This window comes from Meles meles, chromosome X, assembly GCF_922984935.1.
Source record: "Meles meles chromosome X, mMelMel3.1 paternal haplotype, whole genome shotgun sequence".
NCBI lineage: Eukaryota > Metazoa > Chordata > Mammalia > Carnivora > Mustelidae > Meles > Meles meles.
This window is the reverse complement of record NC_060087.1, coordinates 17493572-17516568: the sequence shown is the minus strand read 5'-3', so window position 1 is coordinate 17516568 and position 22997 is coordinate 17493572. Positions and strand designations below refer to the sequence as shown.

At 33.2% G+C, this 22997-nt stretch overlaps 1 protein-coding gene across 5 annotated transcripts in view; it reads right to left on the bottom strand.

The window, feature by feature from the left end:
* Positions 1-22997, bottom strand: part of CNKSR2 (connector enhancer of kinase suppressor of Ras 2) — a 299498-nt gene that overhangs the window by 112699 nt on the left and 163802 nt on the right. For 3 of the 5 annotated variants that reach the window (XM_045996325.1, XM_045996324.1, XM_045996328.1), the window contains exons 9-10: positions 10270-10416; positions 340-473 (exon numbers count right to left, since the gene is read on the bottom strand). In XM_045996325.1, the coding sequence (XP_045852281.1) occupies positions 340-473; positions 10270-10416 (281 nt within the window). The remainder of the gene's footprint in view (positions 1-339; positions 474-10269; positions 10417-22997) is intronic. The other 2 variants (XM_045996326.1, XM_045996327.1) reach the window with 1 other exon arrangement.

Genomic DNA, 22997 nt, shown 5'->3' with positions numbered 1-22997 from the left:
GATTATTTATTGTTACTACTACTATTATTATTATTTTTAAAGGTTTTATTTATTTATTTGACAGAGAGAAAGGGTACACAAGTAGGGTAAGCAACAAGCAGAGGGAGAGGGAGAAGAAGGCTCCCTGCCCCTTAACCGACTGAGCTACCCAGGCGCCCATTACTACTATTGTTAAGCAAAGCGCATTCTCTACAATGCACTAGTTTTCCAGAATATGCTTAGAGTTCCTATCTAAGAAAATATTCAAGGTGGTCCTTGAGAATTTACTTCACAGTTTACATAGTTAGGCTAGTCTTTGGATAGAAGCTGTCCAGAACAATGGGATGGTTGGTTTTATACCTGGGAATATATGGTTCTGCAGGAGGAGGGGGAATGTAGAGATCCTGGAGAGCAGAACTGTCTCTTTTGGTTGGTGTACTGATGGTGCTGGAAGGCGTGGCAACGCTGCTTGTGGGACTTCTAGGTATAAGAGGCTGGTTAAAATGAAAAAGAAAATACATACGCACACAAACAACACACAGAACAACAACAACAACAACGACACATAGTTATCATTTTAAAATTATCTATTTTCTGCAAAGCTTTTGAACTTGGCTGAAATCAAGAAACATGTTATTTAGCACACAGATATTCCTTTCAATCTCCAAAACCAAATAATTTATTACTTTAGAGGTTCCCAATTAGTTCTCAACTCACCTTACTCTATGGCATAACCATGTAAAAACTATTTATAAGGTAAAAGCACCATGCAGTGTTTCATAACGGTAAGATTTATTTCACAGTCAGAAACTTAATTAAATTAAATTTGCTTTGTTGGAATCCCACCTTTGAAGGGAAGATAATAAAGAGTAACTTTCAAAAGAATTAGTTCATTCACATCCAGACTGAGACACAAGAAAGATATTTCTTATCTTTTCCCCCAAAAGATATGCCATACTCCTAAGTTAGCAGAATGTCACAGATCCTCAGAAAAGTTTACAAGAATGGAGGATGAAAGGCCAGTATGAGAGAATACTTTCTTTTTTCATAAAGATAAACACAACTAACTGTCTTCTCAAGGTCATTTTATGGTACATCTTCAAAAGTATGGTGATTACTGTAACAATCATTCCGCCTTTCATAGGCACGCACATTTAGCATTGGTTTAGAATAATGTTTAGATACACCTCTATAGATCGCATTTTCATACCTATTTAAGTATGAAATGCTTTTTTAAAAATTAAAAAAGCATATATACTGAATAAAGCGATACACCAGGATGCATTAACTTAAGAGCTCTCCCAATTCTAAGCTTCAAAGCATTTGGAATGATCATTTCCTTTGAAAAATTATACTAAACTGAGACTAAAATTCACAAATGTTCATGTTTATCTTACAGAACTTATGGATTAGCTATGTATACAATAACATATTAAAAATAAGAATTTTAGTGCAATTGCAAACATAAAAGTAATGTCACAAAATGAACTGTATCTTCACATGATAAGATGCTGCCATTTTAGCCAATATGAAAACACTTTTAGCCAATCTATATAGACCCACAGTTCTATTACTTTAACATGTATTGCTGGACCCAAAAAATGGCATATTACAGCTATTTATATTGTGACAATGCTTTTGTACAGATAAACAAAATATTCGAAAAACCAAGCATAAATACAATATACAATGTAGGCCACTAGGGTAGGCTACATAGTTTATGACTAAATTCATGGGGTTTGACCTTCCTTATTACACAGCTCACCTTAATAGCTTGAAATCACACATCCTGCCAAAATGACGGCTAAGTTTTAATCTATGTGAAATAGAAATTAAAGAAAGAGAGAGAGAAGGGAAAAAATTGATAATTTATTTTGGGACTCTACAATATTCTATCTTATATAATGTAAAAGAAGTCAGAAACTTTACATGTTGTATTATGTATTATGAGTGTGCAGTAGACTGATGTTTAACTATGCCAATTTTGAAAGAGTGTCCAGTTAAATTATGTGTCTTTTAGTAACAAAAATCTTGGCGATGGGAAATCGTGAGATTATGTCAGTAATCCAGAGCCATCTGTATGGATGAACACCATAAAGCCTGAGGAAATGAAGCGTATTGTTTCTAGAGATGTGTTACATGCCTCTACAACACATCTCTGAATGATAGGTTCTTTAGATCAAGTCTTTAGACATACTATATATGATCACTGTGATGTGACTGTATAACTGCTTTCCTTTTTGTTAGGATATCTTGGTACTAGATACAGATGACATAAAAATAAGTAATTTTCATCATTATTGAAATATTTTAAAAATCCATTATGCAGTACATTATTTTCCAAAACTTTGTAACATACAGTGTGAGAAAAACTTATATTCAGTATGCTTTTTAAATGCTCCAGTATCTCTTATTTTAAATTATTCCTAATACTGCATGTGAACTAAAGAACAAGTTCTTAAAAAATAAGCAATTAAAAATAATCTAACAAATTTTTATTCTCTTTCTTCTGTTTTAGGGTCACTCTTTCTATTCTGAAGACTTCTCTTTTATTTTACCACTTACAGAAGTAAAGATAATCTTTTTTGGTTAGTGCCCACCTCTTCCTTTCCTAAACCAAAAGGAAGAAAGGAGGGATGGAAGGAAAAAAGAGAAACAATAGTCAGTGCTTACAAGTATATTTTAAATAGCCATGAAGTGTGAGGTAAGGAACAACAGAATTTTTATTCTGCCTGGACCATTACTAGCATTCTACATGGATTATTACTAGGATTCCTTAGGGTGCATGTTTTTTTCCACTTCCATAAGCTTAAATATTAGCCATGTCGGCTTTCTTCAAATTGCTATTTTTCTCTAGGTTTCTATTTTCAGGAAGAAGTTGCTATTAATATATCAGTTAGCATGATGCACTAAATGAGTAAATACATAGATGAAAAAGACTCTTAAATATGTTTAAATGAATAACAGTTTTGACTGTGCCAGCTGGTTCAAGGAACTGAAGTGATTGAAAAGAACAACTTATTCTTTTGAGAAAATGGAAATTAGTCAACCCTATTGCTTAACACAACTGGCTAGTTATTGTATTAACTGATAAATCACAGGAACCATTTCAGCTGGTTTATCATGCAGATATCATCTGGCTAATCAGTATGCTTTGTACCAAATAAAACACACAGTAAATATTAAATATATTCATTATACTTTGTCTACTAATTGTATTACTTTTGTTAAGCTAATCCACACTAAAAAGTAAACATTCTTCTTGAGAATCCTATTTTAAAAATTATACATTAAGCAATGAAAAAATAAAATATGGTAAAATAGAAACTTCATGGGAAAATGGAAATAGCTGCTTAACTCCAAAAGAAGTTTTTGTGATAATTTAAAATTATAATCTTTCAAAAATTTTTCTACCTTTGAACAAGAACTGAACAAATACAAAATTAAAAAGAATGAAAAAGGTGTTAAAGAACATTAGAAAGATAGGCAAAATTTGACTAAATCAAGCACAGAATAAATGATATTATTAGCCGAAATCACCAGCAAGAAATTCTTAGTTATAACAAGTGGCATTAAAATTACAAACACCACCAATAACCATTTAAGTGTGTGAAAATACACAAAAAGTGACAAATACAGCTTCTCTCGAATCAAAAAAGGAATTTTCTCAGCATCCAATTCACATTTTAATAGGCACTATGAAGAATTCCCAATTTAAAGAAAAATGTAGAAATAAGGGTAATACTTTTTAATTTTCTTCTTGCCACCTTGATACTTTCTCTTATATCAGCAAAATATGGAAAGAGAATTAAGAATTATCATCATTTAAATACAAGGTTATTTTAAGACTGCATCTTGTTACTCAAATAAGCATGAAGCTTCTGTATAACTTGATATGCTACAGTATGCAATCAAGTACGATATGGATCCATTTTGGATTCTAGGCAAACAGGTTTATTTCCTGGAAGGACCTTATCATAACATTTGGTTTTCATATGTAAATGGTCCTACTGACATAGAGCTCTGCTAAAACAACTCTGATAGATTTCTCAGGCACTGGAATGCATCTCTGAAAATATCCAGATTCTAAATAAAATGATCATATGCATCTCTTCAAATATACATTGGTAACCTTAAGTCAGTTAATGATAACTCACTACAGTCAATAGGACTATTACTAGAAACCTACTAGGTTAAACATACACATACATTTTTTCCATATTGTCAGTTTGGACTACATAAATACTTCCCAATTGTATCCTACAATATGGTACTACACAAATCTTCCTCTGAATCATGTGTGATTACTTTAGTAATAATATCCTACTCCTCCAGTTTAAACAGCATTGGAAGATTGTTATTATTAAAAAATAAAATTTTCAGCGTTTGTAAGGAATTGCTGAAATTTCACTTTAAATCCTTTGATGGCTCAGGTCTTTTCCTTGTGTTCCCACTTCTAATGTTTTTAAGGTAACTGAGCACATCTGGAAGGTATACCTCTGAAACCTCTATGGTCTTAAAGATCATGAGAAAAGAGCTTCCATACTTAAGAAACTACATTTGACATTGAGGTTTTATTTGAAACATTTTACATTTTAAGAACTCTTGGCAAGCTTATCTTAAATTTAGTTGTCTGGTAAGTGACCTGGCTTTTATAGAGCTTTAGAAACTCTTGAATGACACCAGTGACAAAAAGACAACCCCCAAATTAAAGATTAAAACAGTGTGTTACACATTATGTAGTTCTAAAATTCACGAATGCAAAGATCACAAAGAGCTTGCTTTGCCTTACAGGGGAAAAACACCCACTGAAATACGAATGATTACATAAAGTATAAAACCTGGCCATTTATTTTAGTCGCTCTGGGGAATAAGCACAGACTCGGATGGATCACAATACCCCATTATTCTAGCATAGAACATTAACACAAAGTCCTTACTCAGTTCAAACACATTTTTATTATAATTCCCAACACAAGTACCAGAATCTTGTTTTATGTTAGCAACTCTCTTCTTAATCATCTAAACAAATGCTCCAGAGAAAATGTATGCTGGATTTTGGGAGGCAAGACATTGTATACAATTTGTAAGTTTCTTGACCATATCAAGAATGTTAGATCTAATCTGGAAAATTATTGGGCATACTTTTCCCTGGGAAAGCTTTTCTTGAGTATTAAATTATTTGAAAAGAACCTACGCAAAGGAAATCATGTATTCAAAATTCTCCCACTTTCAATGTTTTCACAGCTTTTTCTAGAATCTAAATTCATACATACAAAAGACTTGAGTCTTCTTTTATAAGCCTGTAATCTTTCCTTTCCTGTTAGACCACCAAGAAAAGAAACATTTTTTTTCTGACCATTAATTTAATCAGGAAACCATATCTGTATAGGTTTTAAAATACAGATATATGTGCATAAAAATATGTAGTTACATGATATACAAGAAATATAGATCAGAGTCACACTACAAAATGGCTTTATCCACTGAGTCATCAAATTTTGCACACTGTACTAAAACGAGCATATTTATTCTTGTGTTGTCCAGTCTTACTGGCATAGTTAGTACTGCAACATTAAAACTGGACTTCCATTTTTTTTCAAGTTACAGTAAACATCATTTTTAGACTATTAATTAAAGGACGAGAAACTAAAGAATAAAGAAACTGAAAAACAATTTTTGCATTTTAGGTGATTATCTGTAGTCAGTGTAACATTTGAAAGCATTTGGCTGAAAAACACAAATGTGAATTAGATACTTTAATTAATCTGCTTAAACACTGCTGAACAAAAATGTGATGTGACAACTGCTTGCAGCTATTTACTAATTTGAGCATGTAAAACATATAATTGTTTCTGCCTTTCAGTCAGCACAATTACATTTTTAGTTAAGATTTCCTTTCTTCTCTAGTGTCATACTTAATATTGGTTATCTTCCTCTTCAAAACATGCCTTTAAAATAAAACTCTTAGAAATACAGCTTTTGTTAGTAATGGTTTTTTCAGTCACCCTGATCCATAACTTTGATATTAAAACAAATTTTATTATTTCTTACGTTTTGGTTTTCACAGAATACTTTAACCATTCACATTTGTGTGTATTTGAAATGTAATGTAACCAGTTAGTGTTCTGTTGTTACACCAGTTGACAGACAAAATCGACTGTTAGGACTATTTGCTTTCAATTTCTTTTTCTGCTCAAAGTTAAATATCCTGTAAAAATGGCATCAAGATAATGCTAAGCAATAAGATTTTTTTTTTTTTTAGCAATAAGATTTTAAATGAAAAGCACAAAACCACACAAGAAACTCTCACACAGATATAAGAAATTTATGGATTAGAATGCAGTTTAGGAACATAATTCTAATGATACAGCTTGATGTTATTTCATATAAGAACATGTTTAATGAAACCTATATCAGTATGTTGAATTCCAACATTGACTATAGTGATGATTTGAGAGGCATTCTCACCAAAAAAGCTGGGTTCTTTGATGTTTTTAAAAAATTGCTGATTCCCAGTGATGATTTCAATCAAGATTCTTGCTAGTGTCCAGCTAATTGTTCCATGCATCTCTTCAAGAAGAAAAATGACACCACCCATGCATGCTTGTGACCTACTCACACTAACTTAAAACCACAAACACCAAAAATACACCTTGAAGTTTATCCAGAATTCCCTGGGATTTTCTTCATTAAATTGGAAGAACTTCACCATAAGCAATCACTAAGGTCACCAAAATCCAGGACTTTAGTATAAAGGCTACTATGAACACATTTTTAAAAACAGTTCTTGGAAAAGCAGGAAATCCCTGGTTTGCTCACACAGAACAAAAGATTCTATATCATGTAAAACAACTCTACTATTTATAAAAATGGTGCAGATGACAACAGAATTCAACTCCAGATTAAATCTTTTTTGTAATATTTGACTAAGTTATCTCCAAGTCTTTTAGTTCTATTGCAAAATGTTTGAGAAATCAGAAACTTAAAAAAAGAACTGCCGAATTTCATGAAATGTACTAATGAAATTGCTCTGTGAGCATGAAGCTGAATTGTATGCTTTTGTTTATTTGGCTATAATTTCATGAATGATTTTCACAAGAAAATCCAAATCCAAATTTATTATTGCAGTTGATTAATAATAGAAGTTACTACCCTTACAAAATATTTTGAGAAATAAATTTCTTTCATGAAAATGTGGTATTCTTTCACAGTCTTCTACCTGAAGGTAGACAAGGTTAAATTTTATTGGTGTAGGTAAAAAATTATTTCCTTATTAGTTTAAAAAATAATTATTCCTTATGTTAGAATAAAGTTTTTCTTTTTTTAAGATGTGTGTATTAGTGTCTGGCTTCCACAATACACAAACCTGGCCATATTTTATTTGAAAATGTTAGTAGGTAAATTAAGCCTGGTGGAGAAGAAGAAGTTGAAATAGACATATTGAATTAAATAAATGCCATAAATTATTTCTTTTTGTAACCTCTATCTAAATCATTCTTAGTAGACTGTTTGGACAAAAATATAACCTAAGGTCCAATTCTCCAGGTGTGAACACTGAAGATTTATATTTAACTGAGTTAATGGGCATTTTAGCTCCAATGTGTTAGTACACATACCAGAAGCAAGAATACAGTAAGACTGGTACTTCGGTCTGCACAGAGGATTATTCCTGCATTAAGCATTGCATTTCACATCTGAGGTCCTTTCTTAGACACTAGGATAAAAGTGTGGCCTCTGGCAAAGTCACAAAGGAATCCAAAACTGCCTGCAAGACCTTCTTATCTCATTATTTCTTTTACTTCCCACCCCCGCCTGGGAGGCAGTCTATCTTTAATCTACAGATTCTGGTACCATCAGGTTTTATTCATCTTTGGTTAATTTACACTCTATAAAAATTCTGACCAGAGTTCCCATTACGCTTTTGGTGTCTCTGTATTTTAGAGTCGCCCAAAGCTGCAAGGTCAAGAAACAAATCTGTCATGGTACGATTTCAGGTCTTCAAAATTTCAGGGATATTTGGTGATGGTAGTATAGTAGGTTGGAGAGCTTATCCATTGCTCTTACCACGAAGACCTTGCTTTAACCACCATTAGGAAGTATTTAATTAAAACTAATACTCTTCCTTCTGCTCTGTAAAATGTCAGCCACTGAAGCAGTTTTTAAAGAAGTTCAAAGCAAGTTCCGCACCTTCCCAATAGTACTGTTTATCTATAAGGAGTCGAGCTTGGACAATATATTTCAGTGGAACTAAATTCAGTTGAAATAACAAATCTACAAAAATGTTGATACATATAAGCACTTATGGAAATGCTGATTTTCTTTTTTCTGATTTCAGCAATCTGAAAAAGTAAATTTATATATCCAGAGTAACTGTATAGGCTATGAAGAATAAATATAATTAGTGATCTGGTGAGGCATATTTCTTGGCAGTTAGCAATGGACTTAGAATAGTATCCTAATAACATATTATAATTATAATTAAACCATGACGTGAAATAATTTTAAAAAATTAAAGTCTTTGTTCTCCAGCTTTGAATATACACACCAAATGTGTGGCAAAAAAGAAATGTTGGTCTTTCGATTATTTCAGCATTTTATATAAAAGTGATTAACTGGATAGTGTCATTAACTTAATCTCCAGTTTGTGCTTGTGGAAAAGAATCTAAAAAGGGACCGAATTATCAGTTTATTTCCTAGAGATATTTCCTCAAGCACAGTTCATGGATTGGTAGGAAAATAGTGTCTTTTTGGCGTTTAAGGTGAAATAGAAGGGATTAGAGAGAAGTTGTTAAATTTAACTACACATATATAAAGAAAAAATCCTAATGGCTATAATTGTGGGACTCTTCTTCAGTGTTTGCACCTCTCAGGATCTTTGAGGAAGACATGTCAATAGGAAAACTACAGAGTGGAACAACAAAGCAACTTATAATACAGCGAGAAAATAAAATGATGTGATGGGAAAGTCTGATCTGCTAATTTATGATTTGATGAGTTAAGAAACATTGAATTCCAAATTTTAATGACATTAAAAATATTTGATAATAGACATATACTGCAAATCAAATGTTTTTGGACATATTCATACAGTTTACATATATTCATTTGAAAAATGAAAGATTAACATTAAAAATTTAAAGACCTTAATGTTAGAACATTTTATATGTTTTTATGTTATTTAAATGTAATGCAACTTTGAGGTCAATAAGTAGTAAAGTTTTAAACAACGACAAATCATTATCATCCATAAGGGCATTTATGTGTAATGGAGAATTTAAGATTTTAGGGGGAAAACATCTGAGAATGGTATAAGGTGTTAATATAGAAATAACAATTTTTATAGCAGTGACAACAATGGCATTCACATATATTGCTTTTCTTTTTAATCTGAACAAAGGGCAATGTTCTAGCTCAGTGAGCAATTGCAATTTTAAAAAAATTACACTTCTAAGAAAGGTAATAGTCTCCTATTTTAAAAATGCACGTTCTGGGAAAGACAAAAATTTCTTTTATGATGCGTTTGAAGATTACACTGACCGAAATGGAAAGAAATGTATTATTTCCTTGTCATTCATTAATCAGAATCATATTCTTATTACTTCTGAGATAACTATGCTTCTTAATGAATATAATTTATCAACATCCATAGAGTAATTTTTTGGAGTGGTTTCATGCTGAAGAAAAATGCAGAAATTCTAATGCAATAATTTCCCTATTTTGCTACCCGACAGGGTGGAAAAGAAAAAATGATCAGTCAGAGGGAATGCAGTAGGTATATTTTAATTACTATATAAAACTTTCTTTACCTACTGTTTATAAATAATCAGCTCCTCTTGTTTTCCCATTAATGATTATAGGGAAGTTTTTCTTGTGCAAATAACTATCTTATGAGCTGATTTAAAAGAAGTCTATAAACTGTCATCCAGTTTCTCCAAGTATGAGAGTGTAACTTTTAAATAGAAGATTACATCTCAAAATGAAACATCTCATTTTCATCTCTATCCATATTTTGGCTTGAAATTGCTAATTTTTTTTGTAATTATGCTTTAAATGTTTACAAATTAAGGCAGAGTTCTTTATCATTTGGATTTTAGTTATTGTAACTTACAGATTTCATCACAATTAAGCCTATTAGGATAAGCTGTGAAGAGATAATTTCACAAACCAATTTTCAAAAGCATACAAGATTAATCCATATGCTGCTGAGATGAGGCACAATAAAGAAGCATTACTGAGATAATCTATGGCTAAAATGATGGTGTATGACTTATGATTAAGCTTCATTACCTGCAGAGCAAGGGGCTTCCATCTCATATTTTTCAGTAAAGCTGGTGCTGAGGTAAGCATGCTCTGAGGTCGCTTTTTCAAAGTTAAGATAACACCACTCGGGTCCTCTCGTAGTGCATTCACCAAATTTTTCAACTGCCACCCCACCTGGTAACCAGCAAAATCATTACAATAAAATTGAGGTACAGTATTCAAAGATTTAATGTTCTCCCCCTTTAATAAGATTAGTTAAAAAAAAGAAAATCACATAATTGGTGTACCATCCTACCAATTTTCAGGAGATAAATACTCAAAGAAATTTTATCTCTGAATTGATTAACCATGTTATTGCATTAGAGTCCGTATTATTATGAGATAACATAATGGACATTTACCATGTCAAAGCAGAGACTAAAACTGTATCCTGCCAATGGAGTAATTTAGAGTTTAAAGAAATTATGTCATCATTAATGCTGTGCAAGGCCTAGATCCGAGCTCTGTTCACAAGTACAATTCAAAAATCCACATGCTTGAAAACAAGGATTTTGCAATGTCCTGAGCTTGCAAGCTATACCACATGCTTTCTCATCACTATCTTTTAGAGATATGTGGTATAAGTCTCTAAATTAGACTGACTTTAAACTACTGATAGCTGGTACTGACAAAGCAAGGCAACATTCTGATGCATGGAAGATAGCATCAATAAAATTAACCTTTTACCACGTTATAAGAATAGAAGAAAAACGACAACGTAACACTACTCCCTGCAGAAGCTATTGGAAATGTGTCCCAAACAACCCTATAAACTTGAAATATAATGTTTGGAATTTAATGAAGCCATTCTGTTTGAGTATCACCTCAAAACGTATTGTATAATTAAATCCAAGTACTTAATAAATGTCCTGAAACCTGACTTAGCTGTTTTCCACGTTAAATTACTTCACTCGTCATCCTTTTAAGATATTAAACATAGAATAATTTGTTAGTTTGCTTGAAGATGGACTAGTTATGCAGTTAATCAGGTAACTGAAATCCTCTATGCTTTGAAGCACATTGAAAATAGCTATTACTCTAAGACTTAACACACACACACACACTTCACACTTAAAAGAGAGAAGAACCTTTACTCTAATGGATTAGAATTTTCCAGGATGTCATACAAATACATTAGATCAAAATTTATCCTGGATTACAAGCAGGATTTGACAAGTGGTCTGAACAGTAATCTAGTTTCTTCCTAGGCACCCAAATGCAAGGGAATGGGTACCCTTTTCTGTTATTCGCCATGTTTTTGCCTGGAAGATAATGATCAAGCTGAAAAGAATAAGCACTTCCACCGAAAGAATCACAGATCCTGAGACTACGATGAAGAGGTGCTCTGGACTACAGCTACTGTGGGATAATGGGAGACAGTGGTTTACATAATGCATGAGCATTCATTTAAATCCCAACCTCTACTGCAGCTGAACGGAGTGATGGTGAAGAGAAAAAATCAGGACAGAAAAGAAGTGAGATGGTACGATGCTTAAAAACTCAGGGAGGGGGTCCCAGATATGAATCAAAATGATCATTGTGATTCGTGGCTAACACAAATATGAGGCTGACCGTTTTTTTTTTAAATCACATTAATGCAGATAACTAAAGTAATGAAACTGGTCAAATGTCTCCCATTACATATCGGTGAGGATTATTATGTGCCCAAAGGTATACTACATTGAGTTTGAATCCTCTGATAGCTAAGAAGTATCTCTGCAGTCCTTTCTATAAGCCAAGAGTCAAAGCAAAGTGAATTCAAATCCAAGTGTTCATTTTGTTTGCCAAAAAAATAAGTGAGCAGATTTTTGAGTTCAAAGTTTAGAGGAGAAAACATGCTGTTTATATGAAGAGTTTAGGAACAACTTATTAATGATAACTACATTTTATCACTAATTTTATTCATTCAAATAATTACTAACTATACTAAAACAGTCAATATGATGGCCATCTTTTTCTTTTAGCATATGTATTTTCAGCAATTACAGGTTTCTATCCATCAATTTCTTTCCATTTTTTTCTGTTATGATCATTGTGACTAGTTGAGAATTTCTAAGGCTAGATGGTGTTTTCCTGTATGATGTTCGCTGCAATTTGATTCATCTTGTTCTTTCACACTTTATGCTCTTTTTGAATATACGATCCCCCCAAATAGAATTGTTTTTCCATGAAAAAGTAGAATTTTTTGATGAGAAAGCAGCAATTTGGTTAGATTTTAATTTTATAGCTGAATGTTATTTAATGGCAGAAAAGTATACACTTTCACTATTTCTTTCCGTTTTCTTTCTTTTTTTTCAAGTTTTTATTTAAATTCCGATTAGTTACCATACAGTGTAATATTAGTTTCAGGTGCAGAATTTAGTGCCCCAATACTTACATTCAACACAAGTTTTACTATTTATCAATCAGCCTTCCCACTCTGACTGACAAAGCATCAGGAATATTTTAAACAAAGGTAAGCAAATATCCATGAAGACCTATATAAAGTATGTACCTTTGATTCCCCAATTCTACTTCCACTCCCATAAGGAAATGATTTGGATAAAAGCAGGGATAAATGTGCAACACATGTGCCACAGTACTGTTTAAACCAACCCCGAACTGTACATCATGTAAATGACCATTAGTAAGGGATATAAAAATTGTTGTGTAGAAAAAATGGAAGCTCCAAAATAGCAAATGTAACCCAACTCTACCTTTGTAAAAAAAATTATATAAATATAGAAAACATAGAGATACACAACATCATGAGCAGTGGTTGTGTTAAAGGGGAATAAGGTCTACAGTCTATATTTTCCTCTTTATACTTCTATTTGCTGAACTTTTAGTGATAAGCACATTATTTTGTAAACAACAAAATGAACAAGATAAATGGACTTAGTCCATGAATAGTAATATTCCATTTAGAAAATCATGAATGTTATGAATTACTTAATGAGGACTATTTTTTATATAGGGAAAATTTCCACAAAAAGTATAGAACCAGAAAGACAACAATATTTAAAACAGTAAATGTTAGTGATGGGGGAACCACATCTTCTCTGCAATTATACTTTTAGGGGATTAGCAAAAAAAATATTGCTCAGCTGTGTTTAATAAGAACTGTATTGTCTGTTGATTTTTGGTTCAGTGAATGATCTCAGTAGATATTTAACTGTTAAATCAGGTTCACATATTAATTACTGAATGGGAATGAAGGTGGCTGAGCAATTCAAAGCCTATGTGTGACATTTTTCTCAATAACAGATGTTATTTAGTTGTACCAGTCCCATCCAGGGCTTGTACACTCCTAAACAGCAACCGGACTTCAAGTCTCTCATTCAGATAGTCCTTTTCCTAGGAGCTATCTCAAACTCTCTAATTTGGTTCATTTCTTCATTAGCTTCTAGGTTATCTACTATATATAATTTGTAACAATTGTAACCATTTATTGGGTTGTACCATGTTCTGTTCAAGGGCAAATATGACATGGTATTAAAGCTCTGGGAAAAATGATTCCCAGCTTTGGTTCTGTGATATCCTAACACATTTTCAGCCATATAATAAAGCATAGTGAATTCTTGAAATTAACTTATTTCTCTTTTAACTGCTATTGAGATACTTATGGTTGAAGATTATAGGGGGGCATGGGTAGTTGGTATGATATAAAGAGGCAATATGTGAGTTAGAACTTCGTGTGAAAATAAGCAAAATAATCATTTTCCATGATTACTTCTCTACTTTCCCCTTTCTTTCTGGCTATAGTTTTAAAATACTGTGTGACAGACCCGAATTAGAAACCATGTAAGGATATAAAAGTAATTTAAAAAAATGATTGTCATGTATTCTTTACTTTGGCTGCAATAAAAGCTTTTCTGTAGTGGAAGATTGAGGGAGATATGAAAGAAGGAAGAAGGGATCCTAGTGGCGGCTAACATAAGAGGCTAATCCACTAATACGGAAAGGAATTAAATAAGGTAAAAATTTTCACAAGATACTGCATGGAGCACTGGGCGTTGTGCAAAAACAATGAATACTGTTACGCTGAAAAGATAAATAAATTAATTAAAAAATTTTTTCACAAGACAGTGGGTTAAGGATACATGTGAAGAAAAATATACTAATAATCAAAGACATCCAAAAAGGAATCAGCTGACTTGAAAAATAGTGAGCTCAATACCAAAAGAGATGTTTCAATATTCTTGCAGAGACTAAATGATTACAATAGATTTCCAAAGTCATGACTCATTCCAACTGTAATACACAGAATGGGTAGGAAAATGCAAATAGGTGATATAACAACAGATTAGGTCCTGATACATCTCTGATTGCTTGTTCTCTGTCTTTTCTTCCTCCTCACAACGAATAAATGCAGGTGTTTACCCTAGGTTAACTGTTAATCATCCCTGTCTTCTAAAACTCTAGTGACATACTTCCAACAGTTCAGTTCATCCTTACTAATAGCTACTGAATAACCAAGCAAACACTATGCCATGTTCTTCATAACTATACTATGTTTCTTTTCTTTGAATTTTCAGTCTTAACATCTGTATGAGGGAAACTATTAAGCCCGTTTCACATGTGAAGAAACTGAAGCAAAAAGAGTTTCTAAGTTTTCTCAGCCAGTATTACAAATTTGTTTAAGTGGTAAAGCCAGAATTTATATTCAAGTCTGTTTAATTCTAAAGCACAAAGCATTACGAGAGCAAGTATGCCCCACTCTCTAAATATCCCATTGGTAATTCAAATGAACGCAACATTTTGAAAATCAAACTCATTATCTCCCTGCTATCATTCAACATCAGTAAACATCATTTGAGGCAACATCGTTGTCTCAAATTTGGAGCATGGGGTCACCTATGACCACTTCCCTTCCTTTTTAATTCACTTGTCCTAAAGAATAGATCCTAGCAACTAATGTCCCTTCTTCCTGCCTTAGTTCTGGCTTGCTTTACCTGATTGCTAGATTTAAAGTAGAGTCCTAACTGGTCTTTCTGCCTCTAGTCTTTTGTACTTCTGAAATGCTGCTACAGTGAGAAAATGTTCTTCCCTTAAAAACCTTTGAAAAGCTCTCTGAAGGCCCAACTAAAGAATCACTTCCTCAAATAGCTCCTTCGTCAATATGGCCACAGCTGTCTTGTCTTGATTTCTCTTTAATGGGCCTCTCAAACATTAGCATGTGTTAGAATCACCTGGAAAGCTTGTTAAAACAGACTGCTGTGTTTTAACACTCAGTTTTTGATCTAATAGGTCTGAGGTGGTATCTGCATTTTCAAAACACATTCCCAAGTGGTGCTCAGTCTGGGAACCACATTTTGAGAACTGCTGTACTATACGATGAGCCTCTTGAAGGCAGTGACTTGCCCATGTCCAGAATATTTTAAGTGCTTAATGTTTTTAAGATTAACTATAATAACTTACAGTCAGTTTATTTATCATGTACCTTCCATGTAGTATGCATGTAATGGTGCATACCTCAGCCTGAGCTTCGTTAAAGAGCATACTGAGCAGCGGGAAACATTTACAATAAAGAGAAGAACCTCAATATAGGGTGAATAGAGGGTGCAATGGGAGCCCCCAAAAGGGGCATCCAACCCATCCTTTTGGACAGAGGAGAGACTTTCTATTGGCATAAGCTCAATTTCTTAGGAGGTCAACAGGTGAAGGGGATGTGGAGTTTGAGGGAGTGAAGAAAAGCGTTAAGAAAAAGTATCACTGTTTTGAGCAGCTTCCAGTTCTCTATGGGTGGAAGAGGTGGTGGATTGAAATATACACTCTCCTCAACACTGCTTTCTTCCTCGGCCACGCCTCTGCAAAAGCACTCTTCCTTCTGATTGTAACTGTCCTCCCACCTACAAAATCTTTTTTTTTTTTTCCATTTTATTTATTTTTTCAGCGTAACAGTATTCATTCTTTTTGCACAACACCCAGTGCTCCATGCAAAACGTGCCCTCCCCATTACCCACCACCTGTTCCCCCAACCTCCCACCCCTGACCCTTCAAAACCCTCAGGTTGTTTTTCAGAGTCCATAGTCTCTTATGGTTCGCCTCCCCTCCCCAATGTCCATAGCCCGCAAAATCTTATGTATCCATAATGGCTCACTGTGAGTGCAAGATCCATCATAAAGCTTCTCAACATCTAGAACTCTATTTTCCTCACGTGAATCTCATAGCACACTGTATCTCTCTAGTGGCATTTTTTCACATACGGCCTCTTATTAAAGTTACATATTTTCCCTCACCATCCCCCAGCTACCCTCCTAAAACTGGATTTCCAGGTTTTGTTTTGTTTTGTTTTTGAGAATAAAACGAGAGTCCTATATGTCTGGATATACTTGCAATCAATAAGGTGCTTTACAAATGTTAGATACTTAATATCTGATAAAAACTTGACTAGTGACATCATATGGTGAAATGAGAATGAAAGTGTTTCAGAGACAATAAAGTGCCTTGAAACTCCAACAGGAATTTAGTATGCAAAACCAAGATGTATTAAATTTTTCTCTAAATGTATATACTTGAAGATATTAAAGCTATAATAGACATTCTTTACTCTAAATTATCAAATAAACTTTCTTATAAATGAACATTTGAAAAAAGTAGTATTTGCATCTTGGATACTCCAGATCTAAAGTCACAGTGATGTCATTATGAAAAGGAATGTTAACAGTGGATAAAGTTCCTATTTGTCATAGAAAGACTCTGCTTTGTCATACACATTATATAAACAGTTTTAAATTTTTTTATACCAGAAAACTCTTTTAAAGTGGTTGTAAGTAGTCCAATTTTCTCCTCAACATTTTTTAGAATATTTCATTCATATTAAGTTCATGGGTTGGAATGAGTATTTTAAAAGTCACCATACGCATCTTATATAAATTATGTACTAGTTATAGATAATATGTTTTTCACATATGCTGAACTACTAATATTATTTTCGTGATTGTCCAAGGTAGCACAACCCAGTGTCTCTAAGCAATGGCAAGCCATATTACTTACTAGTTTAGATATAATCACCAACTTGCACACTGAAATGTATTTTACATACAACACAAACCATATTAAATTTCCCAAGAAATTCTTTAAGGCATCCCAAATATTAAAAACCAGAGGTTCTGCTTTCCTGTACGTGGGGCTTGTAATTCCTGGGGTGACGGCCAACATAAGTGGCAGGTCCTTGGACAATGAGTTGCCCAGATAAGGTGTACAAGAGGCTTTGGGGTTGGTGCTGAAGAGATGAGTGGCTTCTTTTCCTCTTGGTACAAAGAGGGAAGAAGTAGTCTCTGATCCCTTTAGATCATGCCCTAGTCTATCTGATTCCCAAACACTTGGTGAAGTATCTGATCAGCATACAAAAAGAAGCTCTACTCTATGGTCCCAAGAAGCCAAAGTTAAAATAAACATAAAGGTAAGAATTGAAGCCTATCAACCCAGAACTTCTTTACCTTTACCACAGTTGTATTTGGAGTTACAAGAAAGCATCTCTATACCTAGATAGGAAGATAGGACATTTCTTAAACTATTTTTAAAGTTATTATCCTTCACAAGACAAAGTAACAGATTCATTTACATTTATACATGCTCCTGTGTATACACACTCTTACTCACAAGTTGTAATGTATAAATTATACCTCTTCACAAGGATATTTCAAAGAGACCTGAGGTGTGCCTATATGAATGTCTGATGACATAAGCCATGCTATACCCAAATGTCCTTCTACTCTTTTAAAAGCACTTTAGAGACTTAATTTAATACAGAACCCACCATGCTGTGACTAGTGACACTCTGTCTTTACCAAATCTTCTGTTGCTGGGATATTTATTATAATGTTCTATTTCTTCACATTATTAAGAAGATATTGATATATCTAATAAAATCAACATTTTATGTCTGTGACTTCTTCCTTCTTTAGCAAAACAACCTATGTGGAAGAAATGTCATCGTTAAAAAACATTTTGGAAGTAATGAATTTTGATATACAGTATCTTACAAAGATCCTAGAGCTATGAAACTTGAGTACCAATCTAGAAAGTTCACCTTCACCTAAATTCATCTTTTCCCACAAAATATTAATGAGAAGTTCTTACAATATTAAATTATAGTATGTTTGGAGATATCCTAATTCTGCTCTTCCATTCATTTACTGAATAGGAACAGAGATTTGCCCATGGTTTAAATAAAAGTGAATGAATATAAGCCAGAAGGTATGCATTTGGCTAAGTAACTACACACACACAAGGAGATTTTAAATTCTAGCCATGAAGTAATTTAAATAGGTAATTCACAGTATGCAGAAATGCCTTTTTATATAAAACCTCAGTGTTGATATTTTTATAAACATTAGTTTAGTAAAGGTAATCCTGGGAGAAGAGAAAAGGAACAAGCATTTGAAAAGAAGGAATATGGGAATTAAAAGTTTTATTTTCATTAGGGGAAAACCCCACAATCTTACATCTTTATTCCTTGAACTCTTCATCTCACATCCTCCTTAACTTTAAAAGGCACTTACCCAGTGAAATAAGAGGACATCAAGGCATTTGTTTTCTAAGGCATTTGTTTTTTATATGGCTTAATTTAACTCTAAAATTTGGACCATGTTGAGTTGCTCATAATTTGGTTTACATGTATGTTTTTGTACTTAATATTTTCATGTGAATTTCAGAGAGTCATATATACAATGTTTGTACTATATTTAACGAGAAAGCACATTTATTACTGCTATAGAATGAAGAAGTAGTCCAAGGCAGAAAGTCAACCTGGGACTACAATACAATAGTACTTTTACCTATTGCACACCACCTTCCTGGAGTTTTTTCCTCCATAACCAACAAGTTCTGTAAAGCTACATCCGAATTTTTGGATTGGCTCATGGGGAAGCTTGTGGGAGGAAGAAAACAGTCATTGTTTTTTTTCTTTACGTTTTACGACTCACCCACATAGTTTTCACCAAATTGACACCTTTACTTATCCTGTTACTTGCATCATCTCCTGTTATCTATCACAGACCCTAACTGCAGCCTTTCTATCACCAGTGTCTCTGCTTCTGTGGCTGGCTGATTCAAGAACTGTGGGTACAATTTAGCATTTTGAGCATACAAGCTCTCTTTCCCTTCTTCCATTTCCATATGGTATTTGGTAATGCTGTGGTCTCTGAAGGCCAAAGGTTTATTTTGGAGGCTTAATGGTTTACCTTTGTATATGCTATAGTAAACTGAATCAAAGCCAATGCTATTTTCATTTCATTTCAAAACATATAATTGAATGAATTTGAAAGCCTCGGCCAGGGAAAGGTGGAGGAAGAAGACAATCACATTACAGCGAAAGGCTTTTGGGGAGAATGTTTGATCATACTACAGAACCTCATCTCCCAAAAATCAAGAACATATTTTAAAAGAACCATTATAATATAGGTTTTTAGCTAAAAGTTTTAAAGGTATTTACATGAGTTAAATTTTAAAACAATTTTGTGTTTACATATTAGGAAATTATTACATTTCAGCCATTCCTTCCTACATTTCATTTCTGTTCTTGCAAAGATACTGCAAATACACATCTTAAAATAGTCTTAATCAACAAAACTAAAGGATGAAACAAAGCACTGTTGTCTAAAAATCTATAGCTCCTATTTATAAGAATTCTGAGAAAGAATAAAGAAAATTTCTATACTTATGAAAAACGATGCTTAAATTTAATTTGGGAATCCAAATGAAAAAAATAGTTAAAAGTAACCCAAACCCTGCTATTCAAAAAGTGACATGCTTAAAAATGTGCTTTTGCTGTGAATAATGTTTATGATACCAGTTATTGTCAGACATTTAACAAAGACATATTTACTTGAAAATATAAGCAAATACTGCAATAGATGTCCATATGTATGAAAACAAAACCAAAGCATGCGTATATATGCATATATATATATAGCTAAATAAACAGCATTGGAAATCTTTATCAACAAAAAATTTAATTTAAGAACTTCCATAATGGCTCAAAATACTTTCACTGTAACAGTTATCTTTAGAAATCATTTTACCAGAAATCCAACAACTCAGACAAAAAAGGTAACTCAGTGTCAGCTCCAAGTGGGCCCATACTGAACTCTCTCAGCCATTTGTTCTAATTCAAAAAAATTCTCTATTACCCAGTATTAGGGTAGTATGATGAGAGAAATGTAAAAGTAATTACTGGTTACATTACCTAAAATTTCAGCCACCAGGCTGATCAGAATATTAATTTTGTGGATGAAGCCTCTATTTGAATCCTAGGGCTAAATAACCTAAAAAGAATTTGAGATTATCATCATTATCCTTGAATTTCCTGTGTTATGGTGCTCTAATGTGTTTCCCTTTTATGCAATAATTTTTATCTTTTTCAGATAGTTAAATATTATCTACTAATTGCCCACCCCTATTACAGACAGAAAGTAAATTAGGCAATTGTGACTGGCTGATTTTTGCCTTTTCCATATGGGAAGGAAAAGGGCTGCAGCTATGGATACTGATTTGCAAGTTGAGTTGCACTCTTAATAAGCCAAAGCAGGTAAGAACATCAGCCAACAGGTACATTTGAAACATACAAAATAATCACTTATATATTAAAAAAAAAACCTCTTAAAATTCCATGTAAAATAACTGGATCATATTAACTGTCTGTTGATACCAAAGGATGTATACATACTACTAATAAAAATAAATTGGGAGTAAACATTTTGAAAGGCAATTACATTTTTCCTGGTGAAGCTAGTAAGAAGTATAGACTTAAGAAAGAAATAAGTCAGGATGTAGAAATCTGCAGAAAAAATAAATTGGTTAATAGCAAGTTACCATCATTAACGCATCATAAAATTTATCTCCTTTATATAAAGACTTAATATAATAAATTTCAGTTGGCAACAGAAAACTCACAAAATATTGTATTGATAATAAATGAGTTGATTTTTCAAGGCAAAATATAATATATAGTTTATATCAATATGTGGCACTTCGAAACCAGTTTCCACACATTCTCATCAAATCTACAACATTTAATGCAAAATAAAAGAAAAAAACTTATGATACTCTCATAAACTACCTACTATATAAGGCAGAACCTGAAATAAAATACTACTATGAATAACTGAAAACTATGATGCATTGTTTACTTTAATTTTTGATAAATGACTCTTTACGATTTTTTTCCCTTCCAAAAGAGGACAATTAACTTTGTTTCAGAATACCAATTTCTCAGAACCCTCATAGAGTTATATTATGGTATTTTCATAGTCATTCATTAAGCAATAGGTTAAATGCCATGCTAATGTATTCAATCTCTGTACTCTAGCAACACCTTGGGTTTACAGGAATAAGACATGAGGTACACCAGAAATACTGCCATTTGAGGTGTCAGTTTTCAATATTTTGGGCATAAGGAATTATAAGATAAATACTTCCTCATTTGAGAAGGAAGTACAGAAAAAATAGGCAAAAATAAAAAAGAGTGAGCAAGGTGAAGAATGGAGGAGAAACAGTCAAGTGAGAAGTGATGAGGATGGTAAGGGAAAGGAGAAGAAAATGGAATTAAGAAAAAAAACCTTAAAAAATAAAGACAACGATTTAGTAAATTTAAAAACAGAGAAAGAAAGAACATCTGGTGTTAGTTAATATCATGGTATTGATTCCATTCAATAAGCCATCCATCTTCCTGCTAAAGTTCAGGGACTGGGCGGTAGGGTGAGTGGGAGGGGAGGGGAGAGCTGGACTTTAAGGAGTCACCACATTCTGTATCCATTCTGATGATGCTGGTTTCCCTTGTAAACGATAATCTCCTGTTCTGGGGTTAAAGGAACAAGAGGGTGAAGACAAAGTCAAAAAGGAGAGACTAGACGTGAGAGTAAGAGAGAATAAGGGAAATACTTTTGAGAATTATATAAATGAAGCTAGAATGACCTTTCCAGATGACTCAATAGTCCTTTAATATGTTCCCTTTCCCTGGTCCCCACTGCCGCAACCTGTAAGTCTTTTTGAGCAATGTTTACCATTTGGTGTATAATAAAGAACACTAGCTTACAGTACTCATCTTCCATTTCTCACTAATCAATGCCCAATATCCCAACTATTTGCTCTAATCTATCTTTTTGACTATCCCAACCTAGTTATTTCCCACTCCAGTAGCCTCTGTAGCCACATGTATTAAACCATTTTGTGCCAGAATGTAGTCAACAGGTTCCAGAAGACCTTTCAAAATAATAGTGAATATGTTTTAATATTTACACAAAATGAAAGGAAATTTTCCAAATGCTGGATTCAACCACCACATACCCCACTCCTTTTAACTGATTCCTAAGAAGAAAATATCTGTTTTTAGTATGGATAGAATCTTTAAAACACTTGCACACCAAAAACAGTATTAACATAAAATTTAACAGATTCATTAGGAATATGCCCCGATAGAGTTAATAACTATGAATAATCTCATCAGCTAAAAAAACGTGTTAAAAGTGCATCGTGAGGGCAGAGTTGCTGGTTCAAACTATGCCGAGGTATCTCCCAGAGAGAGGGATGTAGTGGCAGATGAAGTAGAAAAACTCTTGGGAGATTCCGGCAGCTTTGAGGAGTTGGATCTTCACTGGTGGGGAAGACATGCAATAGGACTCAGTCTGCTTTGCTTGGATGTTCATGATTTTTTCTTCTTCCTACCTGGCAGCCACAGTTTCTCAGCCACAGAAGTAGGTTGATTTGAAAAGCTTAAAAGCCATTTATAA